This window comes from Podarcis cretensis (assembly GCF_951804945.1).
Source record: "Podarcis cretensis genome assembly, chromosome: 14".
Classification (NCBI taxonomy): Eukaryota; Metazoa; Chordata; class Lepidosauria; order Squamata; family Lacertidae; genus Podarcis; species Podarcis cretensis.
Window position 1 is genome coordinate 14889708 of NC_137183.1, and position 24697 is coordinate 14914404.

The 24697-nt window shown below is 44.1% G+C and overlaps 1 protein-coding gene across 1 annotated transcript in view; it reads right to left on the reverse strand.

The window, feature by feature from the left end:
- ATP8B4 (ATPase phospholipid transporting 8B4 (putative)) overlaps positions 1 to 24697 on the reverse strand; it is a 124672-nt gene that overhangs the window by 43188 nt on the left and 56787 nt on the right. Inside the window, exons 12-16 of the mRNA XM_079953175.1 lie at positions 24568 to 24656; positions 16742 to 16938; positions 14760 to 14968; positions 13873 to 13904; positions 3854 to 4019 (exon numbers count right to left, since the gene is read on the reverse strand). Of these exons, the coding sequence (XP_079809301.1) occupies positions 3854 to 4019; positions 13873 to 13904; positions 14760 to 14968; positions 16742 to 16938; positions 24568 to 24656 (693 nt within the window). The remainder of the gene's footprint in view (positions 1 to 3853; positions 4020 to 13872; positions 13905 to 14759; positions 14969 to 16741; positions 16939 to 24567; positions 24657 to 24697) is intronic.

The window sequence follows — 24697 nt, forward strand, 5'->3', positions numbered from 1 at the left end:
GCTACTGGATAGAGAATGTGGGCTGCAATGCAGCCAGAGGCAGGCATGGTGCACATGCAATTACACAATGTAGGACACAGCACAGCAATTTTGGGATTGGATAAGGCCACAGCTTCATTAACTACAGATGTCAGATGGTTTGGACATAAGCATCAGGTGTGTATCCTGAAATCAATTAGCCTGACTGCTGGTTGTTGGTTGGGGTTGACCAAGGTTAAGGGTCACCTTGTGACATGCACTGCATCCAGATGATTCCCATGATCACCAGGAGAGGGTGATAAATAACAACAACAACAACAACAACAACAACAACAACAACAATTTATACCCCGCCCATCTGATCACAGCGCCACCCATGTCCCCAGAATGCTGAGTAAAATACACTGGAAAATGTAAGACCACACACTTTGACACAACATCATCTAATTTCTGCCAAACAAATAAGAATGAATGCTCACTAAATAGCTGACTTTGCCTATCAAGTTAGGATGAACGATCAACAAACAGGTTGCCTGGAAGCATCCCATGTAAGTACTGTAAAGGTAAATGGACCCCTGACCATTAGGTCCAGTTGTGGCCAACTCTGGGGTTGCGGCACTCATCTCGCTTTATTGGCCGAGGGAGCCGGTGTACAGCTTCCGGGTCATGTGGCCAGCATGACTAAGCCGCTTCTGGTGAACCAGAGCAGCTCACGGAAACGCCGTTTACCTTTCCGCCGGAGCGGTACCTATTTATCTACTTGCATTTTGGCGTGCTTTCGAACTGCTAGGTTGGCAGGAGCAGAGACTGAGCAACGGGAGCTCACCCCGTCACGGGGATTCGAACCGCCGACCTTCTGATCGGCAAGTCCTATGCTCTGTGGTATAACCCACAGCGCCACCGTAAGTACTGTATCTCCTTATAAAGAATAGGTATCTTACTGTTACCAACTGACATGGAGGCTCAATTATTTTTGGTAATTATTACCATTCTTTTGTTACATTTATATCCTGCCTTTGCTCCAAAATGCCCAAGATTGCTTACAGAGAAATGTCTCATTTTAGGCCTATGAGCATCATGAATGTGTAGACATTTGAATCCAGGTTTCCTTGGTCTAAGCCAGGGGTCAGCAAACTTTTTTAGCAGGGGGCCGGTCCACCATCCCTCAGAACATGTGGTGGGCCAGACTATATTTTGAAAAAATATATATGAACGAGTTCCTATGTCCCACAAATAACCCAGAGATGCATTTTAAATAAAAGGACACATTCTACTCATGTAAAAACACGCTGATTCCTGGACCGTCTGCGGGCCAGATTTAGAAGGCGATTGGGCCAGATCCGGCCCCCAGGCTTTAGTTTGCCTACCCATGGTCTAAGCCAGGCATGGCCAAACTTGGCCCTCCAGATGTTTTTGGACTACAACTCCCATCATCCCTAGCTAACAGGCCAGTGGTCAGGGATGATGGGAACTGTAGTCCCAAAACATCTGGAGGGCCAAGTTTGGCCATGCCTGGTTTAAGCGCTACACCATATTGACCATGCTGTATTTTGAAGAGTGAACATAGAGAAGAAATTTGCACCAACCTACCACGGGCAAAAAATATGAGTCTGATCTGCAATGAGTGTTTTTAAAAGAGATATAACACCAAAGCTCTACTAGTAGCCAGCACAGCTCATTTATAATGGCTCAGTTTTTTCAAACTCAAAGACCCTGACTTTTGTTGTAGCCAAACATATTCATCAACTTCAATCAACTTCAAATCGGCAAGAAAGCTTTTAACCATGAATGGAAGACTTTGCGCTGTTTGAAGTTAAAAAATCTGCATCCATACAAACCAAAGCAAGACAATTACACATTATGAGATCATGTCTCAAAACAGATACGGGCAAGGGCAAGCCAAGACGTGTTGTATCTGAGTTAATCACTAGAGTATGGCCCATTTCTTTCTTGTCAAATCTTGTCATAGCAGCGGACTGCACAATACGATCCAGCAAAAGCAAAATATTCCTTTGTAGGCAGGCTTCAATCACCATCGCCAGCAACAATCCCACAATGCATGAGAATATCTCAGCCATATTCAACACCAAATTATGTTAGGGTTTGCATTTAACTAATGTCTTTAGGCACCAGGCAAAAACATTCATCTTGGCTAATGAAACAATCCATGACCTTTTAAACTGGGGTATGTGTGTGTGTTTTCTTTGTTATTATGTTATGCATTTTTTGTGTTTTTATACTGTAAACTGCCCTGTGATCCTCTAACGAAGGTCTATAAATTTAATGATTAATTTATAATTATTAGGAATGCATTGTGTGGGTTCTGAAAAAAATACAAAAATCTGTAACCATCTTATATTACAGTACCCCACTCTTTCGATAGTCTCTTCCTCTTCCCCCTTCTTTCTCTGAAATGCTTTTGGGCCACTTGTACCCAGGGTACAGTTTAAGAACAGATTTGGGGCTTTCATACTGTCTCTTCAACTCCCTTCTCATTTTTCATTTGAGCTCAGAGGTTATCTGGACCTGCTGGAGGAAGCCTACTTTCTAGCAGGGTCGCGAAATATTGTGTTCATTCAAGCATGGGCTTCTCCACATTCACTTGGTACCTTCTCTCCATGATGAACGGAGTAGGAGAGGTATGGAGTAAGCCAAGAAGCCTGAGGGGAACCCACGACAGAAGCCTAGGAGAATCATCTAAGCCAGTGGAGGCTGGGGCCCTTTGAGGCTATTGGAGCAGAAGGCTAGGAGGTGAACATTAGGTGGCGCCAAAGAGCCAACTAATTCTGGTTTCGTTCCATTCTCCTCCTAGCTGAGCTCTACAAAGGTAACACAGAGATATTTATTGGAACAGTGTGTTTTTTGTAGCTGCTGTTGAAGTTGCCAAACAATGAACTATGGGACGGAGCAATGGAGAACTTCTGAAACAACAATGGGATATTAGCTCCGCCCAAGGCATGATGGAGAGCAGCAACGGCTGGGAAAAGATAGACATAACATTTTACAAGGATAGGAAGGAAAACCATGGACAGAATAGTTGTCACACACAAGAGGAATAAAGATATGGTTTGAATGCTTCACCTATAGCTTTATAAACCATTCAATGTGTCAAGACGAATGGATGTCGTGGATATTGCAGTTGTTGTATTGTTTTGTTGTTTAGTCATTTAGTCGTGCCCAACTCTTCGTGACCCCATGGACCAGAGCACGCCAGGCACTCCTGTCTTCCACTGCCTCCCGCAGTTTGGTCAAACTCATGCTGGTAGCTTCAAAAACACTGTCCAACCATCTCGTCCCGTCGTCCCCTTCTCCTTATGCCCTCAATCTTTCCCAACATCAGGGTCTTTTCCAGGGAGTCTTCTCTTCTCATGAGGTGGCCAAAGTATTGGAGCCTCAGCTTCAGGATCTGTCCTTCCAGTGAGCACTCAGGGCTCATGAAAAGGGAAGACAGAGGACGAGATGGTTGGACAGTGTTCTTGAAGCTACCAACATGAGTTTGACCAAACCGCGGGAGGCAGTGGAAGACAGGAGTGCCTGGCGTGCTCTGGTCCATGGGGTCACGAAGAGTCAGACACAACTAAACGACTAAACAACAACAATACCTCTGAAAAGCAGCTGCTGGGGATCAGAAGTGGAATGCTGTTGTGCCCCAGTTCAGATTCCCATGGACATTGCGAGAAGACGTTGCAGAACTTGATGGGTCATTAGCCTGATCCAGCCAACTCTTTTTATGTTCAGATTTTATGATAAATATTTATTGTTTTGTTCCATTTTCTGTGGATTGTCTTTACATAACACCGCTTTGAAATCTGAATCACCAAGAGATATACAAATGTCCCAAATAAATTAAAGCATACATATTTATCTAGGTTACCTGGGGTTTTCTCTTCGGACATGACTGTATGGCAGAGAGAAAGCAGCCTAAAGAATTCATGGACTTCTGGGTCTCCCATTGTAATGGATTCAACTAGGCTGTGGTCATAAAAGCGAAATTTTCTGTCTGCTAGCTGATTGAATGAGAAATCCACAGGCGTTTTCTTCTGCGAAAGAAAAGCACATGGGGAAATGATAAGAAGAAAGTAAGGTTGGAGATCTTTCTTGCAGGAAACTGAAATACCTCAGCATTACAGTGGAACTTGCACAGCAAGATATAAAATAAAATATCTAGGGATGCTGATCAACTAAGTCCTGATCAGAGTGAACCTACCTTTTTGGCAGGTGTCACTGATGGGGCATGCAAGCAAGGAGTCCCAGCAACTGTAAAACACTTTAAGTGGGGCTGCCATTGTATCTGGTCTGGAAGCTGCAATAAGTGCAGAATGCAAAGGCCAGACTGCTCAAAGGAGCGCATTACTAGTAACATGTCACTCCACTGCTGAGAGAGCAGCACTAGTTGTTAAAATTCCTGCTCCATGATTGCAGTCATGGGATTTTTGTCTATTACAGTAATGGAGTGATGGAGACAGGATGTTTGTGTTACTGTGTTCCGTGAAGTGGGACTATTGTCTTTTTTTCTTTTTCTCTTTGCTGTCTGATGCTAGAGAGAGAGGGAGCCATGTTGCAGTGCTCTGTGTGTGTTTATATGTAAATAAAGTAGATTAGCCAAAATGCTGAGTTGCTGAGGTCTGTCACGCAAGCTGTGAAGACTCTGTAGATCCCTAAGTGTGCAGATGTCTGTTGGCATTGGTCACTGTGATGTTCGGGCTGAAGAAAGCTAATGAAGCTCCCGAACGATCGACCAGGAGGGAGAGAACATGCCAGTTGGGCAAGTGTCTCTGCCAGGGTCCTACTAGAGTGTAGGATGAGCTCCTGACACTAGTTGCCCATTTGCTATGAGGTCGGGTTCAATGTTCTCCTGTTAATTCCCAAAGTCCTGTGCACAGAGTAGCTTAAGGAGCACCTGATTCCTTATGCTCCACTTCAATAGGTAAAAAGGTAAAGGTAAAGGACCCCTGGACAGTTAAGTCCAGTCAAAGGTGACTAGGGGGTTGCGGCGCTTAAGTCGCTTTCAGGCCGAGGGAGCCAGTGTTTGTCCACAGACAATTGAGTTGAATTTTGATTTGCCAAGAGTCCTTAGCAATCCTCTAAAGCAGGGGTCAGCAAACTTTTTCAGCAGGGGGCCAGTCCACTGTGCCTCAGACCTTGTGGGGGGGCCAGACTATATTTTTTTTGGGGGGGGATGAACAAATTCCTATGCCCCACAAATAACCCTAAGATGTATTTTAAATAAAAGGACACATTCTACTCATGTAAAAACACGCTGATTCCTGGACAGTCCACAGGCCAGATTTAGAAGGCGATTGGGCCAGATCTGGCCCTGGGCCTTAGTTTGCCTAGCCATGCTCTAGAGTCTAAACTAAAGCAAGGGTGAGGAACCCTTTCGGTTAAGAATCAGCCAAATTGAACACGTTGGGAGGGGCAATTAATTGATACTATAATAACATTAAGGTAAAGGTAAAGGGACCCCTGACCATTAGGTCCAGTCGTGACTGACTGGGGTTGCGGTGCTCATCTCGCTTTATTGGCCGAGGGAGCCGGCGTACAGCTTCTGGGTCATGTGGCCAGCATGACTAAGCCGCTTCTGGCGAACCAGAGCAGAGCACGGAAACACCATTTACCTTCCCGCCGGAGCGGTACCTATTTCTCTACTTGCATTTTGGCGTGCTTTCGAACTGCTAGGTTGGCAGGAGCAGGGACTGAGCAATGACATTAGATGTAGGTAAAAAAAGGTAAAGGACCCCTGGATGGTTGAGTCCAGTCAAAGGCGAGTATGAGGTGCGGTGCTCATCTCGCTTTTCAGGCTGAGGGAGCCAGTGTTTGTCCACAGACAGCTTTCTGGGTCATGTGGCCAGCAGGACTAAACCGCTTCTGGCGCAACAGAACACCGTGACAGAAGCCAGAGCACATGGAAACACTGTTTACCTTCCCGCCACAGCATACCTATTTCTCTGCCTGCACTGGTATGCTTTCAAACTGCTAGGTTGGCAGGAGCTGGGACAGAGCAATGGGAGCTCACTCTATCGCGGGGATTCAAACGGCTGACCTTCCGATCAGCAAGCTCGAGAAGCTCAGTGGTTTAGACCACAGTGCCACCCAAGTCCACCTCAGTAACAGAGATGGGGCATTTATCATGGTTCCCCCACTTGCCCCCGAGATTAATTTGCCTTTCACTGGGTACTTTCATGTGGCAAGCCCTCCCTTCTTCTTTCACGCTTCTCCCTCGCTTCTTTCACGGAGTGAAGCCGCACTGCTGTTGCCGGAGAGCGCTGACTTTTTCTTGTGGACAATTGGATTTTAAATAACCCATGAGTAAAAAGGAAAATTGGATCTTTAAATATCTTAATTTGGCATCGAACGGGGAAGGTTCAAAACAGGAAGTCCGCCTTCCCCTTTTGTAAATAGACTGAAGCAAAGAGCTTACAAGTTAAGGTCTTGGAAAGCCTTATGTAAAGGATTAAACTTCCATCGATTGAAATTATTAGACCCCCCTTGGAAGCAGGAGAAGAGGGGGGAAACTTTGGACTGTGTATCCTGCAGGAGAGAGTGATTAAAATTAAATTACCATTGCTCTGAACCTGGGAACGGGCTCCCAGTGATTGACGTTTCAGGAGAGTTCATTGATAGCGAAGAGAACGGATGTTGACAGTCAGTTAAATAAGAGAAATATATTGTTTCCATTGTCCGCTTCTGCGTTTAAAAGGGAGGAAAAGTATCTGAAAATTGAAACTATCTTTACTTTTTGATCTGTGTTGGAAAAGATTGATACAAGTGGAGACTGTTCCCCTCTAGAGGGAGCTTTTGAAACTGTTACAAGAGTGGAGCTGGGAAATCTCCAGCTGCTTGATAAGAACTGTGAGAACTAGAGATTGACCTTGGATATTCAAGAATGTCAACAGGAGAAGCCTTATGGACTGCATTTTCTAAGATAAGCCACCTGTTGGAACAGCTTCATAAAAAGATGGATGCTATGACTACTAAAATTGACATTTTGGAACCAAAAGTGAGCACCAATACAGAAATTATTCAGGATTTGGCACAGGAATCTATTTCAACAGGACAAATTGCTGAAAAGGAGAAGGAGAAAGTTGCTGTTGTCGAACCTAAAGTAACACAAGGGGGAGCCTTAGCCTTACAGTGGCAAATTGAGGACTACAAGTTGAGGCCCTTTATGATTGAGACTAGAAAAAGTCAGATTTTGAAGATCGGAGCCTGGCCTGGACTAGAAACGGAAAGTTGGAAAGATCCCTCTATGCAGGGATTAACTGACTTTTGGAATATGGACTTGGGTCAGGAGGAGATTGGAGTTCTGGGGGCCTTTGGATTTGGAGGAATTTTGAAACATGCCCTGAAATACTTTATGGATCCTAGCTTTAATTATGGAAATCTGGCTCACCTGTCGAGAAGGAATAAAAGTATCGTTGGATTGGAGTTTCCCTGAGATCTGCTCTTTAGCATCAAAGAATATGAAGAAGACTGGCAGAAGGGACGTGGAAAAGAGTTAAGAGCCTCGGACATAAGATCTCCAGGTTGATGGACTGTATGGAGTTGACGGAAGTGGCTGGCAGAGTCCGAGACTGGGGAGAGGAGATGGTGGAAGAAGACTGGAAATTTAAAGTCTATATATAGAAATATTGTAAAATTAATGAGTGATAGAAAAATGTTGGAAGGAAATTTTATGGCTTTAGCTGAAATGCTATAAGGAGTTAAGCTTAAATAAGTATACTAATTTTAATGGAAATAAGATTAAAAATATGTTAAGACATTTATATGATAGAAAATAGAGAAAGATGGAAAGGAATTGCTGAAACAATTAATGGAAGTGGAATACAAAGAGGGAGGTGAGAGGAGGTCAATGATACAAGGGAATGAAAGATAGAATATGGAAAAGGTATGATGTATGTTTTTAAATTGTTTTTGTTTGGTTTGGTTTAGTTTATTGTGTTAGTTTAATGTGTTAAGGTTGTGTTTTGTATTGTTTATGTATTGTATTGTTTTTTCTCTTTTTTGTTCTTTTTTTTTCTTTTGTCTTCTTTCTTCCTTTTCTTTTTTGTAAGCTTTAAAAGTAATAAATATTATTTTTTTAAAAAAGCCCTCCCTTCTTTCAGAAGTCTTCAGAAAACTGTACTGTTTAAACAGGCCTTCACAAGATGAAATTCTCTGTTTAACCAACCGGTATTTACTGGTGTTTTCAATTATGTTTTATGGATATTTATGGATTGGTTTATTACATTTTTGCAGGTTATAAACCACCTTACTATAATTTATTAAAGTGGTTTTAAAAACCAAAACTAAACATTAAATAAACAAATAAAATAAACGGAGAAAGCGGGTTGTTGCTACTGGGCCTGCACAGAAGAATAACCTGTCCTGGCAGGGGATGATTAGTAGTAGAGCAGGTCAGAAGAGTAAATCAAAGAGAGAACAAAGGCTAGCTATGAAAATGGATTAAAATTAATAGCAGGATGAGAAGGTGATTAAAGAAGAAGAATGAAGTAGCCACATCAGGAAGAGATGGACATATATTTGTAACAGGAGTGGGAAACCTAATTACCTTTTAAAAAATGTATTAAATTTAAATAATTTGGATTGATTTGTTAAAATTTGGGGAATTAATAAAAATTAATAATAAAAAGAACAGTAAATCATACAGAGATGCAGCAGGAAGACTCATACACGTGACTGAGTAACATTGCACACCAGCAGTTCTTTCCCAGCACAGTTTGGAAATGACTGAGTAAGCAACTGAAAAATTACAGTAATTTTGCAAGAAGCAAACAAGACTTGGGAGTTTTTCTTTCCCCTGTGTCTACAAATCCAGGAAAACTAATCATTGGTGATGTGGCCGGCTGCAGAGTCTTGGCATCTGCGTTGTTGCACTTCACTTGATGAAAAAGATCAAGTGTTTGTTATTGTCTTGCCTTTTAACATTTAGCCTGAAAGCCTGTACAAATTGCATCAGCAGTGACAACTTATTCCATTGGCCCTAGAAGTATGCAAGTCTCTTCTACTTGGCAGTTTTCACCCTGGATGTTGAGGGGGAAAGGGTACCCTGGGAGCATATCTTTTACAGTAAGTTTCATCAGAGAAACGAAACTTCCATGGAATTTCTAGTTATTGTTCCCAATAATGTTTCTCACTAGCGATGCATGGAAGTGAGAGCTGGACCATCAAGAAGGCTGATCGCCAAAGAATTGATGCTTTTGAATTATGGTGCTGGAGGAGACTCTTGAGAGTCCCATGGACTGCAAGAAGATCAAACCTATCCATTCTGAAGGAAATCAGCCCTGAGTGGTTACTGGAAGGACAGATCCTGAAGCTGAGGCTCCAATACTTTTGTCACCTCATGAGAAGAGAAGACTCCCTGGAAAAGACCCTGATGTTGGGAAAGATGGAGGGCACAAGGAGAAGGGGATGACAGAGGACGAGATGGTTGGACAGTGTTCTTGAAGCTACCAGCATGAGTTTGACCAAACTGCGGGAGGCAGTGGAAGACAGGAGTGCCTGGCGTGCTCTGGTCCAGGGGGTCATGAAGAGTTGGACACGACTAAACAACTAAACAACAACAATGTTTATCACCTGCTTTCCATCGGCATCTGGTCTGCCACTTTGAGAACAGGATGGTGGGCAAGGCAGGCCATTTGCCTGAGCCAAAACATCTTGTGTTCCCATAAGTGAGCAGGATGCGGGAAAACAGCTTCAAATAGTGGCGACTGGTGGCTTCAGGGAGTTACGTTGGCGGGTTTTACTCCTGTCCTCCACCCTAAATCTATTCACATCAGTTTATTGTTCCCTATTGTGGGGTATAACCAGTGCTTTTTTATGGGGGTACGCAGGGGTACACATACCCCTAAACATTTTGGGAATCTAATGGGAGAAGAAACTAAATTTTTTTTAAAAAATTAGTTTCTTCTCTAGCACAGGGAATCATCAGTTCCGTTGAATAGCACAGTGAATCGTCAGTTCCCCCCGATGGCGGCCTCATTTCCTTTCCCAGTGTTTCCTGAGTCTCAGACAGACACAAGCATTTCAGGGGTCAGCAAACTTTTTCAGCAGGGGGCCAATTCACTGTCCCTCAGACCTTGTGGGGGACCAGACTATATTTTGAAAGAAAAATAAATGAATGAATTCCTATGCCCCAGAAATAATCCAGAGATGCATTTTAAATAAAAAGACACATTCTACTCATGTAAAAACAAGCTGATTCCCGGACCGTCCACGGGCCGGATTTAGAAGGCGATTGGGCCGGATCCGGCCCCTGGGCCTTAGTTTGCTTACCCATGATTTAATGTGTCAAAATGAGAGCACCTCTAAACATTTTTTTAAAGAAAAAGAGCACCGGATGCAACATCACTCAAGCCCAGAGTGGACACACAGGGGAATGTTGCTCCAGCCAAGAGGACTTCCTGTCACACCTGGTTTGGCACATCCTCCCCCTGCATGTAACCAGATAGATGGGCATGACCCTCATAGACCCTATGTCTCACTTTCTTATCTTGATGCCTTTTGCTGTGTGCTGGCTCTCAGCCAGCACCACATGGGCGCGTCCCTCACAAGGGGATGAACCCACACCTTTCTCTTCAACTGTAACTAAAAGTTAAACCTTGCCTTCAGGATCCTATTGTGAACTGAATGCAAGTAAACCTTATCATTACTTTTAAGATTGTTGTGTCATCATTGTTTTTAAGAGGGAACTAAAGGGGATTTAGGGACGCGGGTGGCACTGTGGGTTAAACCACAGAGCCTAGGACTTGCCGATCAGAAGGTCGGCGGTTCGAATCCCCGCGACAGGGTGAGCTCCCGTTGCTTGGTCCCAGCTCCTGCCAACCTAGCAGTTCGAAAGCACGTCAAAGTGCAAGTAGATAAATAGGTACTGCTCCGGCGGGAAGGTAAACAGCGTTTCCATGTGCTGCTCTGGTTCGCCAGAAGCGGCTTAGTCATGCTGGCCACATGACCTGGAAGCTGTACGCCGGCTCCCTCAGCCAATAAAACAAGACGAGCACCGTAACCCCAGAGCCGGCCACGACTGGACCTAATGGTCAGGGGTCCCTTTACCTTTACCTAAGCAGGATTTACCAGGAACAATCCAATCTGGACAAGCCAGACTGGACTGATTAACTCAAATGGTTCTAACGAATCCATCAACTAGCTTCTTGCTATGTACAAGGGAATGTACTCTGCTACTAGCTCACTAGCGTGAGTAAGGAAGGATAATATTTAATCAATATATCCTCTCCTACTATCCTCAACATTCCCACACCTCTGAGGGAAGATTGAATGAACTGCGTATGTTTAACCTGGAAAAAGATAAGGAGATTGATTCAAGCACTCTTCAAGTCCCTGAAGGGGTCATGCATAGAAAAGACCAAATATTTCTTTTCTGTTGGTCCAACTAGATCTAATGGACCTATAAAAAGGTAGATTTCTACTGAACATTAAGAGAAACATTGTGATGGTAAGAGTAGTTTGTCACTGGAACAAATTAGCTGGGAAGGTTCTACCTAGGAATAGGGGAGAAATTTGACCAAGTTCACAATTAAGGGCAATTCTATCTAATTTACTGTTTCTGAAAAAATAGGAGGACCAAAACACAGGCACCATTCGAAATGTGCACTTCTCTGAGTTTTGCAATGCAGTTCTCCAGTCAAGTAATGTGTGCAAAATGCATATAGGGCAAAGTGTCCACAAAAATTGTATTTGTGAAAAGAACATACAAAGATGCATTATTTTAGGGGAATTTTCTGTGCAAAAATGTGTCTATTAAGTGGAAGTGCATACAAAAAGAGAGGGTTTTAAAATCATATTGGGATGCAGCAGGGGCAAGAGGGAGAGAAACAGAAGTTGGTGCTTTAGGAACACAAATTACAAAGCCTTGACATATCTATACTAGGATCCGCCCAAAACAGTCAACAATTAATCATATTCTAATTTTACAGCATCTTGCCTGGAAGTATTCCACCCCAAAGGGGGGCCAACTCTGTGTGGCATTCATTGACCTAAAGGCAGCATTCGACAGTATCCCCAGGAGCATCCTCTGGGGAAAACTCACCCGCTGGGGCATCGACAGAAGGCTTCTCTGGCTAATAATCAAACTCCATGAGAACTCAGCGGCTAGAGTGAGACTCACCCCGGAGGGTGATCTCACCAATTCAATTCCCATTAACAGAGGTGTCCGACAGGGTTGTATATTGGCTCCATTCCTGTTCAATTTGTTCATAAGCGACATGAGGACTCCCCTAATAGAGGCCCAAGAAAGGATTCATGCACCCCGCCTAGCACTTTATCGCTGCCCTTTGTCACTATATGCGGATGACGCAGTCATTCTTTCTTTTTCTAGAGTAGATCTCAGGAGGGCCTTAAATTTTTTTGGATCATATTGTAACGCAAATTCCCTTACAATTAATTATGGAAAATCTAAGATCCTGATTTTCTCAAAGAGCCGGAAACTCCATAATTGGAGAATTGATGGGAGGGTCATCAAACAAGTCTATAGATGCCAATATTTGGGAGTTTGGTTACAACATAACCTTAGATGGAAGGCCCATGTAGCCTATGTTACAAATAGAGCCAAAGCTATCTCCTTGGCGATCTTGCGATTCTTCTTCACCGATGGGGCCCTTCATATCCCATCGGCGTTGAAAGTCTTCAAGGCCAAGGTGATCCCGACAATTGCTTATGCCATCTCAATTTGGGGGACTTTTATCAACCTATCTCACCTGGAGGTTATTCAAAATCAGTTTTTAAGAGGGATATTGAAACTGCCCAACTGTGTAAGTAATACAGCGCTACGCATGGAACTTAATACTGTATCCCTGGAAAATGCTCTGTGGAAGCACATACTTTGTCACTGGTTATCTCTATGGCACAATCTCCCAAACTTGTACTTGATACAATGTATGTGGAGAGATGATTTCCAGAGCCCATGGGTAAAAAATTTACAGCTGAAAATTACGGCAATGGGAATCTCCCCATCCAAATTACTAGAGCAGGACATAGTCCCAGCTAAAAGAACAGTAACATGTAAACTAGAGGAGATGGACCTGCAGCAGAAAATGGTCTTGGGCAATGGTACCTGCTCACCTCTAAATCTTGGTTTATTACCCCTCTTAAGGCTCCCAAACTGTTTGAATTCCTTAACTTCTTCAGCTCATAGATATGCCTTTGTAAAGGCAAGATTCAACACCTTCCCATCGAATGTGCTGAGAAATAGATTCTCCAATGGACAGATATCGCTCTTATGTGATTGTAATTGTGGGGCACCGGAATCGTTGCATCACATAATTCTTGACTGTGCTTTTCACTTACCGGCCAGGAGCAAGTTTCTTGCTCAATATCTAAAGGGAATTGCCGATGATACGATTGAAGCCAAACTGAGATATCTACTAATTGATGATGACCCCCTAAGATCACTCATGGTTGCCAGATTCTTGATCAGCGTCCTATCCCTAAAGAAGAGAAACGGATTCCTGTGTGGCTCGGATAATCCCTTTAAACCATGATCTATGTTTTAGGATGTAATTAGGTGACATCATCATTGATATCCTTGATTAATTTATGAGCAGAGGGCGATGTTTAGGATACAAATTTATTGTAATGTATGATGGTGGTCTTTGTTTTTGTTTTGCTTTGGTTCCTGTTTGTCTTTTGTAAGTTTTGGCGGTTTTAAATTTGGAGGTTTAAGTATATTATGTTGGTATGGGAAACTGTCGTGTGACGGGCCAATGGCCGTAATAAAGATCAATCCAATCTATACTAGGGCAACTGTTTCTGGTGTTGCTCAGATGGAAATGAAAGTTCAGTTTTACCATTTAAGTAACTAGCAAAATAATATTTTACTTGCTCTTTTCACAAATCAGCAAAATACCACAAGCCAAATAAAATATTGTACCACTGTACCTCATCGATTAGTGTTTTCTGGCCCACTTCACCTGGAAAAAAAATTAAATTAGCAAAAGCCAGAGAACATTCAATTTAAGTTCAAAAAGTGTCCCAACTAAAAGCCCAATCCTAGTCACATCTACTGAGAAGTAAGTCTCCTTTAATTCAACAGGGTCTGCTCTCAGGTTAATGAGGTTAGGGTAGCACCTAAGGCTGCAATCCTGTGTGTACTTATTTGGAGGTGAGATCCATTAAACCAAATGGGACTTACTTCTGAGTATACATGTATAGGATTGCACTGTGAATAGCTTTCCTTTGGGGGGTGGGTTTCAGGAGGGTTACTACAAGACAGAATCAAGCACCTCATCACACACACAGAGCTTCAAGATCAAAGTTGCACATTCAAAAAAATTGCACTCAGACTAGTACTAGATTATTGATAAATCCCCAATAAAGTGGCAGCTGCCAATACTTTGATGGTCTTGTCATTAAGCCCCCTTTTGGCAGCTGAAAAAACTGTCCCTGTTGTGAACTACTATATATAAAACAACCCTGCACTGGGTATTAGGACAATTATACAAGCAAGAAGGAGGCATACCAATGATATTTCCCCATTTTTATTTAAAATACACTTTCTTTTCATAAGCCTTTTTCCAATTAAAAGTTTGTCTAGGAATTTTATACTTTAACCTTTAAGTTTCATCAAAACATCATCACTGTCATTGATTACTGTTACACCATATGAACCCTTTGCACAAGTGTTTGTGAAACAGCATTGGTGATTATTTCCCCTTCCATTTGTGGTCTTTGGATCAAACTCAAAGTAATCTCAATAATACGAGCCTGAATTTGATGGAAATGCTATTAAAACGAAAAGTTGCCAGAATCACGAAACAGTAACTTACCATATACTTTCCCATTAATAGAGCACTTATTAAAAGTCATTATGTTTTGAGTGAGGGTCCCTGTTTTGTCTGAAAAAACGTATTCAATCTGCCCCAGTTCTTCGCTGAGAGTTGTGGTCCGAACTTCAGCGGGTGTGTTTTCTTTGGAATAATACATTTTATTATCCCAGTTGACAAAGTAGCTATGTCCAAGCCGAATCACTTCCACACTTTGAAAGCAATGCAGACAGAAAGTGCTGTTCAGGAGGTTACAAAACTTATGCAAACACAAAAACAGGTCAAGCAAGCAGTTGATTTCTATTATCGCTAATATCTGAAGTGAGTTTTTAACTGACAGCTATTTTATCTCTTTGGTTGTTGGACAGATGTTATTTTATTCTGTTTTATTGTAATCCTGTGATTTGTCGCTCGTTTGCGGCCCTGAACATCTAAATAAAAAAGCAGGGTAAAAAGAATCTACTGTGTGTTTTGGAAAGTTGTTTGTCTGCTTATTGTGCGATTTGAACACTTCATTGCTGGGACCTAGCAGCTTTTGCCTATGTTTAGATTCAACGGGGTACCATTTTTAATCAAGTTGGTAGACTGGACCAAAACTGCACTCATTTTAAGCACTTTTTAAAATCTGCACTGACTTTTTTGGATTCTTTTTTAAATTTCCGAGCAACATCAGGTACAGGACTGCAAGCAATTAATAAATAAGCCCTTAAGCACGGCCGAGGTATTACGTTTCAACTAACCAGAAATGGAATAAAATTAGGAGGTTCAGTGTAGCACTTGATATGCCATGTTAACTGGCAACACCCTTCCTTTTGGTCCAGATCCTTCTATATCCACATAGTTGCTTCAAAATAGCCTATTCTTACCACACCCATAGCAATTTGTGGTGGGGATTACTGATGCCAAACACCGTTGCAGGAAGCGGCATTATTCACTGTTTGACATTTTCAGAGTTTGAACAGGCAAAAAAGGGGAGAAACTTATACGGGGTTTATTCTGCCATGCAGCTGATTTTAAAAGTCAAATGTAATATAAAACAAATATAACTTTGCGTTAGATATTATAATCTGGCAGTTCTAACTAACAAGATGCCGTTGCTCATGAGTCAATGTCAGATGAATAAGCAATAATTTCGGTAAACCCATTATCATTGACCTAGTTACACAGACCTCAAGGTAAAACAGAATTCAAACTTCAATGAATTCTGGGGGGGGTGGGAAGGTTCTTACGCCAAATAAGATGGGAAGATGTGCTTCATCACTTATTAAGAACATTCACTGGTATTCCTGGTACCTCGCTGTGTCATCCAGAAGGATTACGCTTTTGGTTAGTATGAGATGCTATAAGTTTTCTTCAAGATTCAGTTCTCTTCTTGATATCTTGAGAAGTTACTGTATTTTTTGCTCTATAAGACTCACTTTTTCCCTCCTAAAAAGTAAGGGGAAATGTGTGTGCGTCTTATGGAGCGAATGCAGGCTGCGCAGCTATCACAGAAGCCAGAACAGCAAGAGGGATTGCTGCTTTCACTGCGCAGCGATCCCTCTTGCTGTTCTGGCTTCTGAAATTCAGAATATATTTTTTCTTGTTTTCCTCCTCCCAAAACTAGGTGCGTCTTGTGGTATGGTGTGTCTTATAGAGCGAAAAATACGGTAAATCTTTTGAACGGGGCATCAATGCATCTTATTTCATCCTTATAAATATACTTGTATGAAGGCAAAACTAAAGGACCCCTGGACAGTTAAGTCCAGTCAAAGGCAACTATGGGGTTGCAGTGCTCATCTCGCTTTCAGGCCAAGGGAACCAGTGTTTGTCCACAGACAGCTTTCTGGGTCATGTGGCCAGCAGGACTAAACCGGTTGTGGCACAACAGAACACCATGATGGAAGCCACAGCACACGGAAATGCCATTTACCTTCCCACCCCTAACAGTCAGGGGTCCCTTTACCTAAAGGTAATACATCATGCAACAGAATCTGACACCTTACCTTACATATAAGGAAATGGGCACAACCGAATTTAGTATGATAACGTATGACCAAAATGTCAGAAATCCTGAAAATATAGGACTTTTCACCACTGCACTCCAAGACAGGTAAATTCTGAAATGGATGCCAATCTGATGCTCCCAAATTGAATTTCCTATTGCCAGAATGATTCCCATGAACACCAATAGTCCAAAGATCTGAAATCAGAGCAATAAAGGAGGTTAGATTAGTCCCCCTTCATCTCTCAACACTACTGTTTTGCCTCGAATGTATATGTGCAGTACTTGGACACAAAATCACCTTTCTACGTTGTGCATGCATGACTATGAATAGAGCTATTGTCTAGGCTTAACAGAGCTTCAGAACAATATGATTGCATTATAAACATTCCTAAAAGCGTTATAAGAAAAAACGGCTCCTTTTCCCTTATGGGGTATTCCAGAGCCCGTATAGAGTTAAGTGAGTTCCCTATCGGTACGAGAAAATAACAGAGGCCAGCCAGAGTATATTGAGAAGCAAAGCGGCTAGTAAGCCTAATCTTTATTCAAGGAACTGTTGCAGGAGGGTTCCCACTCACCACATGCAGGAGGGAGAAGAACCCCAAACAATGGTGCACAAGCCCTTATATAGACTTTTGAAATTGCCCACCCTGTAGCCCAAGACCACTCCCCAAAACATCATACATACATCACAGAAGGAGGCAGTCTACAGCAAAAATCCTGCCTGCCAGGATACCTGATAATGATCACTGATTGCTTTACCTGGGAAGCCTGGCTATTCTTTTGTGATGGTAAAGCCACTCCCCTTCCTCAAGGGGGTGGAGTTGTGGGTGGGTATCCGGGACCTCAGTGTGACCTGGCAGGGGGTGGAGGGATGCCGTGCATGGCATTAGGACTCCCTGCCATGTCACGCCCCCCCCAGCTGACCAATCGGGTTAGCCGGGGTGCAGGACTGATGCTGTTTAAACTGCGGCACGCCTGGGGGGGAGTGACCTCCATTCGCCTTTTTATCGGATTGATATAAATATGTGTAGTAAGAAATAATTAAGGGGAGGATAAGGAAAAAATTATAAATTAGATTTGCAGAGACTTTGTTTTTCTGGCTAAAATGTTGGTAAAAGTTGAAAATTTAAAAAAAAAAAAATTATTGAAAAAAATGGGTGGAATTCGTACAGAGCAAATCCACTTCCCCAAAGGACTGGACTTTAAACGATAAGGAAAGTGACAGAAAAATGCAGTGGAAAGCGTGGGCCAACACTTCATGCAGTGTTCTAACCTCTTTGCAACAAACTGCGAAGAATATTCATTAAATAGCAGCTGCCGTCTAATCTCCCCACAAACTAATCAGGTCTCATTTGCAGCTGTTAAGCCCTCCCCTTGGAAACCTTGTCTTCTGGAGGGATCTTGCAGAGGACAGGGGGAAAGAGAGAAATCTGAAACCCCACACCTCCAACCCAAGGCCAGGTGGGGGGGACAGGTTTGTAAGGATGCTAAGAATAGGTTCTGTGCAAAGAACGACTTCTGATTGGCCGCGGGAAGCTCGTGTGCACTGTGGATATTGGGGGCATTTTATGAATCTTAAATCTTAATGATGATGATGATGATGATGATTATTCCAGTGGTACCTCCACTTTAGCTAATGGGGCCTCCTGCTGCCGCCGCACCGCCGAAGCATGATTTCTGTTCTCATCCTGAAGCAAAGTTCTTAACCTGAAGCACTATTTCTGGCTTAGTGGAGTCTGTAACCTGAAGCGTATTTAACCCAAGGTACCACTGTATTTGTACCCCACCCATCTGACTGGGTTGCCCCAGCCACTCTGGGCGGCTTCCAACATATACAAAAACATAATAAAACACTGCGAAATCAGTAGCTGCTGTCAGGGAACTGCCATCAGCTCAGAGGCGAGAGGTGGAAGGGCAGTTGTGTTATGGGGAACCTCCGAAAATCTTGCGAAGCAGTTCCTCCTCTGGCAAGGAGGAAAGCCCCACCTCCAGTGGAGAGGAGATGCAGGGACCAGGAGATGCTAGGGACAGCCTTAACACTGAGACTGAGCAAATCGGAGGGGAGGGAAGTACCCCTTTGCCAGTGCCCATTCTGCACAGTAGGTTTCGGTGCAGGGAGGGGAGGGGAGGAGAAGGTTGGGGGTCACGGGACTGTTATGCTGGGGGAGGTACAAGGACCGGCCACTCCCAGATTCTGCTAGCGACTGAGCCAGACATGAACTTGTGACGCTCTTCACTTTAAATAGTTTGCACTAAGAATAAAGCCTGGAAAAGACAGGTCAGAGTCTTGCCTGTTTGCTCTCGAGCAACCACACCAGCACCTAACAGCTGCAAAAACCTTATTGGGCCACTATAAATGCATCCCCACTGCCCCTTACCCTAATATATAAAAAGCATTATTCAGAATCATGGTTTGCAGAACCCACTGTGAAATATAACAGTGCAATAAAAAATTAAAACAGTAACTATTTATTTAAGATCCAATTAAAACTATGTACTTTAATTAAGTCAACAACAATTATGAACTCGATCTGGTGATACCAGCTTTTCAATGTCATTTACACCTCCTGTGCCCCCCTGCCTCTTTGTGCCCCCCTAGGTAATCCAACCGCCTGCATTGGGACCCACTGTTCTATAGGTAAAGGTAAAGGGAGGGGTCCCTTTAGGTCCAGTCGTGGCCGACTCTGAGGTTGCGGCGCTCATCTCACTTTATTGGCCAAGGGAGCTGGCGTACAGCTTCCGGGTCATGTGGCCAGCATGACTAAGCCGCTTCTGGCGAACCAGAGCAGTGCACGGAAACGCCGTTTACCTTCCCGCCGGAGCGGTACCTATTTATCTACTTGCACTTTGACGTGCTTTCGAACTGCTAGGTGGGCAGGAGCAGGGACCGAGTACAGTGGTACCTCGCAAGACGAAAAGAATCTGTTCCGCGATTCTCTTCGTCTAGCGGTTTTTTCGTCTTGCGAAGCAAGCCCATTGACGGCTTAGCGGATTAGCGGCTTTTAGCGGCTTTTAGCGGCTTATCGGCTTAGCGGATAAGCGGCTTAGAAAAAGGGGGGGAAGGGAAAAAACCCTGCAGGAACTCGCAATACATTTTCGTCTTGCGAAGCAAGCCCATAGGAAATTCGTTTTGCGAAGCACCTCCAAAACGGAAAACTCTTTTGTCTAGCGAGTTTTCCGTCTTGCGAGGCATTCGTCTTGCGGGGCACCACTGTAACGGGAGCTCACCCCATCGGGGGGATTCGAACCGCCGACCTTCTGATCGGCAAGTCCTAGGCTCTGTGGTTTAACCCACAGCGCCACCCACGTCCCCCTGTTCTATAGATACCTACAAAAGCCTTCACCAACCCAGCACCCTTCAGCTGTGGTCCAAAAGAAGGAGCCTCCCCTCACCATCTTTTGCACAGTGTTCCAAGGCCAGGCAGGAGAATTAAAGTCGCTGAGTTCTCTGCTCCGAATAGAAGCTTTCCCACTCTTTCTGTACTGGTTCCTTATATGGGATTGGCACTACATATTCCCTGTGCTTGCCAGAATGTTCTGGGATACATTCCTAAGACAAACTGTCTCCTTATATTCCCTCTGGGGTGATGCAACGCCTTGCAGCCACCTACTAAAGGCATGGGCCTTGTGGCAGATCTCAGTCCATGGCACAGATTTCAGAATTTGGCCCGACATCTGTGTAATCCTATATTAAGCAAATATGTCAAATGCTGACAAAACAACGACCGCACACCACCCAACTTTCTATTGTTTTAGTAGCTAATTAAAAACCACAGCCGGTACTTATTGCAAATATTCTTACCAATGTCTGGTTCAAGTTGCATTTTTCTAACTTTATTGATTGGACTAATGGTCTGGAAAGTTTGCAGATAGCTCTGAAAATGCAAGTTGAATTTCTTTTTCCCAACCAGGACATATTTTGCTTTCCCTCTCGTTAAGAGCTCTCTCTAGATACAATGCCCTATTTCTCAATTCAATTCGCGTGAAAGATTGCAATGCTCCATGGTCTCGTTTCACCCCACCCCCACCGCCCTGCCCCCGCAAAAGCATGCAAAGGGTGGCTTTCAATTGAAGAGAAGTACAGTGGTACCTTGGTTCTCAAATGGCTTAGTTGTCGAAGAAATTGGCTCCCCAGCGCCGCAAATCCGGAAGTAAATGTTCCGGTTTGCGAATGTTTTTTTGGAAGCCGAACGTCTGACGTGGCTTCTGCCGCTTCCGATTGGCTGCAGGAGGCTCCTGCCGCCAATTGAAAGATGCACCTTGGTTTTCGAACTGTTTTGGGAGTCAAACGGCCTCCCGGAATGGATTAAGTTCGAGAACCAAGGTACCACTGTGCAGTCATACCTCGAGTTAAATATGCTTCAGGTTGAGTGCTTTCAGGTTACGCTCCACGACGACCCAGAAGTAATGGAATGCGTTACTTCCGGAATTTGCTGCTCGTGCATGTGTGGACGCTCAAAATGACGTCACGCGCATGCGCAGATGCGGTGAATCGCGACCCGTGCATGCGCAGACGCGGGTTGCGTTCACTTCGGGATGTGAATGGGGCTCCGGAATGGATCCCGTTTGCATCCAAAGGTACCATTGTACTAGAGCTGCCATTTTGGGGTTACAATTCCTATTTGTTGCAATAGTGCTGCTGCGATTGTGGAAACTATGGCTACAAAGAAGCAATAGTTATTTATGAATATATTCGTTCATACGAAGGTTTTTTTTTGGGGGGGGTATCAGTTGACAACATTAACCCAGCCATATGGGAATCCCTTGCAGATGGTGGTAGCACCTGGAGACAATCCACAGCAGTGATTATAGAAGGAATGACCACTGGGAAGAGAGCAGAGAGAAGATACGCCATGGTGCATCTGCAGCAGCAAAACCACTTGCCTTCACCTGCTCCCCCTGCAATGAAACATGTCTCTCCCATATCAGTCTCTGCAACCACAGCAGGCAAAGTCGCTCTGTGATGGTTTGACTCTGTCTATCTATCTATCTATCTATCTATCTATCTATCTATCTATCATCTATCTATCTATCCATCTACAGTCTATAGATATATATACAGTGTGTGTGTGTGTGTGTGTATGTATACACTCTCTATATAGAGTCTTTCTGCTCAGAAGCCAAAGGCTGCGTGCATAATTATCCTAATCACCAGCATTTTTATCCTCATAACGACCCTGTGAGGTATAGTAGGCTACACCCTAAAGTTTTAAAGCTGAGCAGTAATTTGAATCCAGATCTCCCTGTCCAACATTCTCTGCCATGCTGATTACTTGGGAAGCAGGTCTGAAAATAAGAAATTCTCCCAAGAGGAACAATTAGTTGACTCAAGTTTTTTAAAAACTTAATAAAAACTTCTGAAAATCTATAGTGAATTCTATAGTGAAATCCATGCTGAATGCCAACTTTGGAATAATGTCAGGACTGCTACAGGATTTCTCTAGAGAATCCAGGAAATTGTAGTTCTGTGACCAAGTTCCAAGATCCTCTGAGAAAGCTGTGATATTTAGTCGGGTATAGAACAGATAGATTTTGTAATACAGATAGGAGCCAGCAGGGCCATGACAGGAAACACGCTCATTTCAAGGAAGTTCGGGCATGTGTGTGATTCAGGCTCAGCACCACAACTGAGGGGCCTTTCAGTATAGTTCGGAATAGAGTACAGTGGTGTCAGGGACTCAGCAGGAGTGCAGGGAGGAGAGGAGATGGAGAGCGAGGGGGAGCAATCCGAGTGCAGCGTAGGAGAGGATGACAGCAGCCCAATAGATTCCGTGAGCCTCTCCAGCGAATCGGAAGATTCACAGAAGGGGGCGCTGATGGGCAGGGCAAGGGGGGGACCCAAGGGGGACACCCCAGAAACAAGGGGCCAGCGGGGACTCCCAGAGCAGCAGTTGGAAATCAGGACCAGCTTCCCCACCAGAGCGTAGTGGGGGGGAGGAGTCCCAGGTATCAGAGCCCACATATTCACCACCAGCGAGAGAAGATGAGTCAGGGGTGGCCACGCCTCCATCGGAGAGCGAGGGAACGGTCAAGAGGAAAGTTGCAGGCTGGGCGCGCGCGCCAAGTTCAAATGTACAGGCGAGCGGCACAGAAGGTAGCCCGGATAGGGAACCAGGTCCTAAAGCCCGCCGGAAGGAGGGGGAAGAATCATCAGGGTCAGCGTCAGAGGAGTCCAGAAAGGATGAAACCCTAGCGGGCAGGAGGGCCCAGAGGAGAAAGGAACTTAGGAAGAGGTGGAGCAAAGCGAGAGTCTTAAACTGGTGTGGAAGGGGCGGAGACTCAGACGGGACTTCGCCGGTCTAGGGTTGAGACGTAGAGCTGCGCGCTGCGGCTTTAAAATGGAAACTGAACCTCAATAAAGACTTTTGTACATAACTACAGCCTAGCGTTGGTCCTCTGTGAGCTGGGACCTAGAGGCAGCTTTGACAAGTGGTATCTCGGGTTAAGTACTTAATTTGTTCTGGAGGTCCGTTCTTAACCTGAAACTGTTCTTAACCTGAAGCACCACTTTAGCTAATGGGGCCTCCCACTGCCGCCATGCCACTGGAGCACGATTTCTGTTCTCATCATGAAGCAAAGTTCTTAACCCGAGGTACTATTTCTGGGTTAGCGGAGTCTGTAACCTGAAGCATCTGTAACCTGAAGCGTATGTAACCTGAAGCATATGTGACCCGAGGTACCACTGTACACAGTTCCTCTCCTCCTCATCTTATCCTTACAACAGCCCTATGAGGTAGGTTAGGCTGGGACTAAGTGACTACCCTGAGGCTACCCAGTGTGTTTCATGTCTGAGTGGGGATTCAAACCCTGGTCTCCCAAGTCCTAGTCTAACACTTCAACCACTACACCACATTGCCTCTCAGTTGGCACTGTTGCTGTTCTGCTGCAGTTCAGGTTCCACCAAATACTAAGTTATTTGCTTCACTGCCTGCTGTTTAATGTAGCTGACTTATAACTACTTAGGTAAGACATGAATTTAACATAATTAATAACACAATTATTTCCACTCCTTTGTTCCAGTGCAAGGTAAAGAGGTAAAGGGACCCCTGACCATTAAGTCCAGTCGCGGACGACTCTGGGATTGCGGCGCTCATCTCGCTTTACTGGCCGAGGGAGCCGGCGTTTGTCCACAGACAGCTTCCGGGTCATGTGGCCAGCATGACTAAGCCGCTTCTGGCGAACCAGAGCAGCACACAGAAACCCCATTTACCTTCCCGCCAGAGTGGTACCTATTTATCTACTTGCACTCTGACATGTTTTCAAACTGCTAGGTTGGCAGGAGTAGGGACTGAATAATGGGAGCTCACCCCTTCGTGGGGATTCGAACCACCAACCTTCTGATTGGCAAGCCCTAGGCTCTGTGGTTTAGACCAGTGTTTCCCAACCTTGTGCCTCCAGCTGTTTTTGAACTACAACTCCCATCATCCCTGACTAGCAAGACCAGTGGCAAGGGATGATGGGAATTGTAGTCCAAAAACAGCTGGAGGCACAAGGTTGGGAAACACTGGTTTAGACCATAGCGCCACCCGCGTCCCCTCCAGTGCAAAGGAAACACAATTTAAAGGGGGAGTATTTAATTACGTATTCTTTGCAGACTGAAAAAAGCAATGGATTCAATCCAGACATGGGACAAATAAGTCAACATCAACAACTTCCACTTTCGTTTCCATTTCCATCAGAATTCTCCAACATCCCTACTGATGCTGATGGCAGTACAGGCATCCCTCGTCTTATTTTAAGGAATTATACCTTTATACATAATGTTCAAGGAAACTATATTTAAGATGCCAGATTAAGTTTTGTGGTCCTACTGTAGTCACTTACCCACAATACCAAAGTATTCATCAGGCGATCAATGCTTGTTCGTTTCAATTCAGTTTTGCCACTGTTCTGCATTAACTTAGTGTCAGGGCCTATAAAAAAATGGAATTAATATTCTTTTTTAAACCTCTAG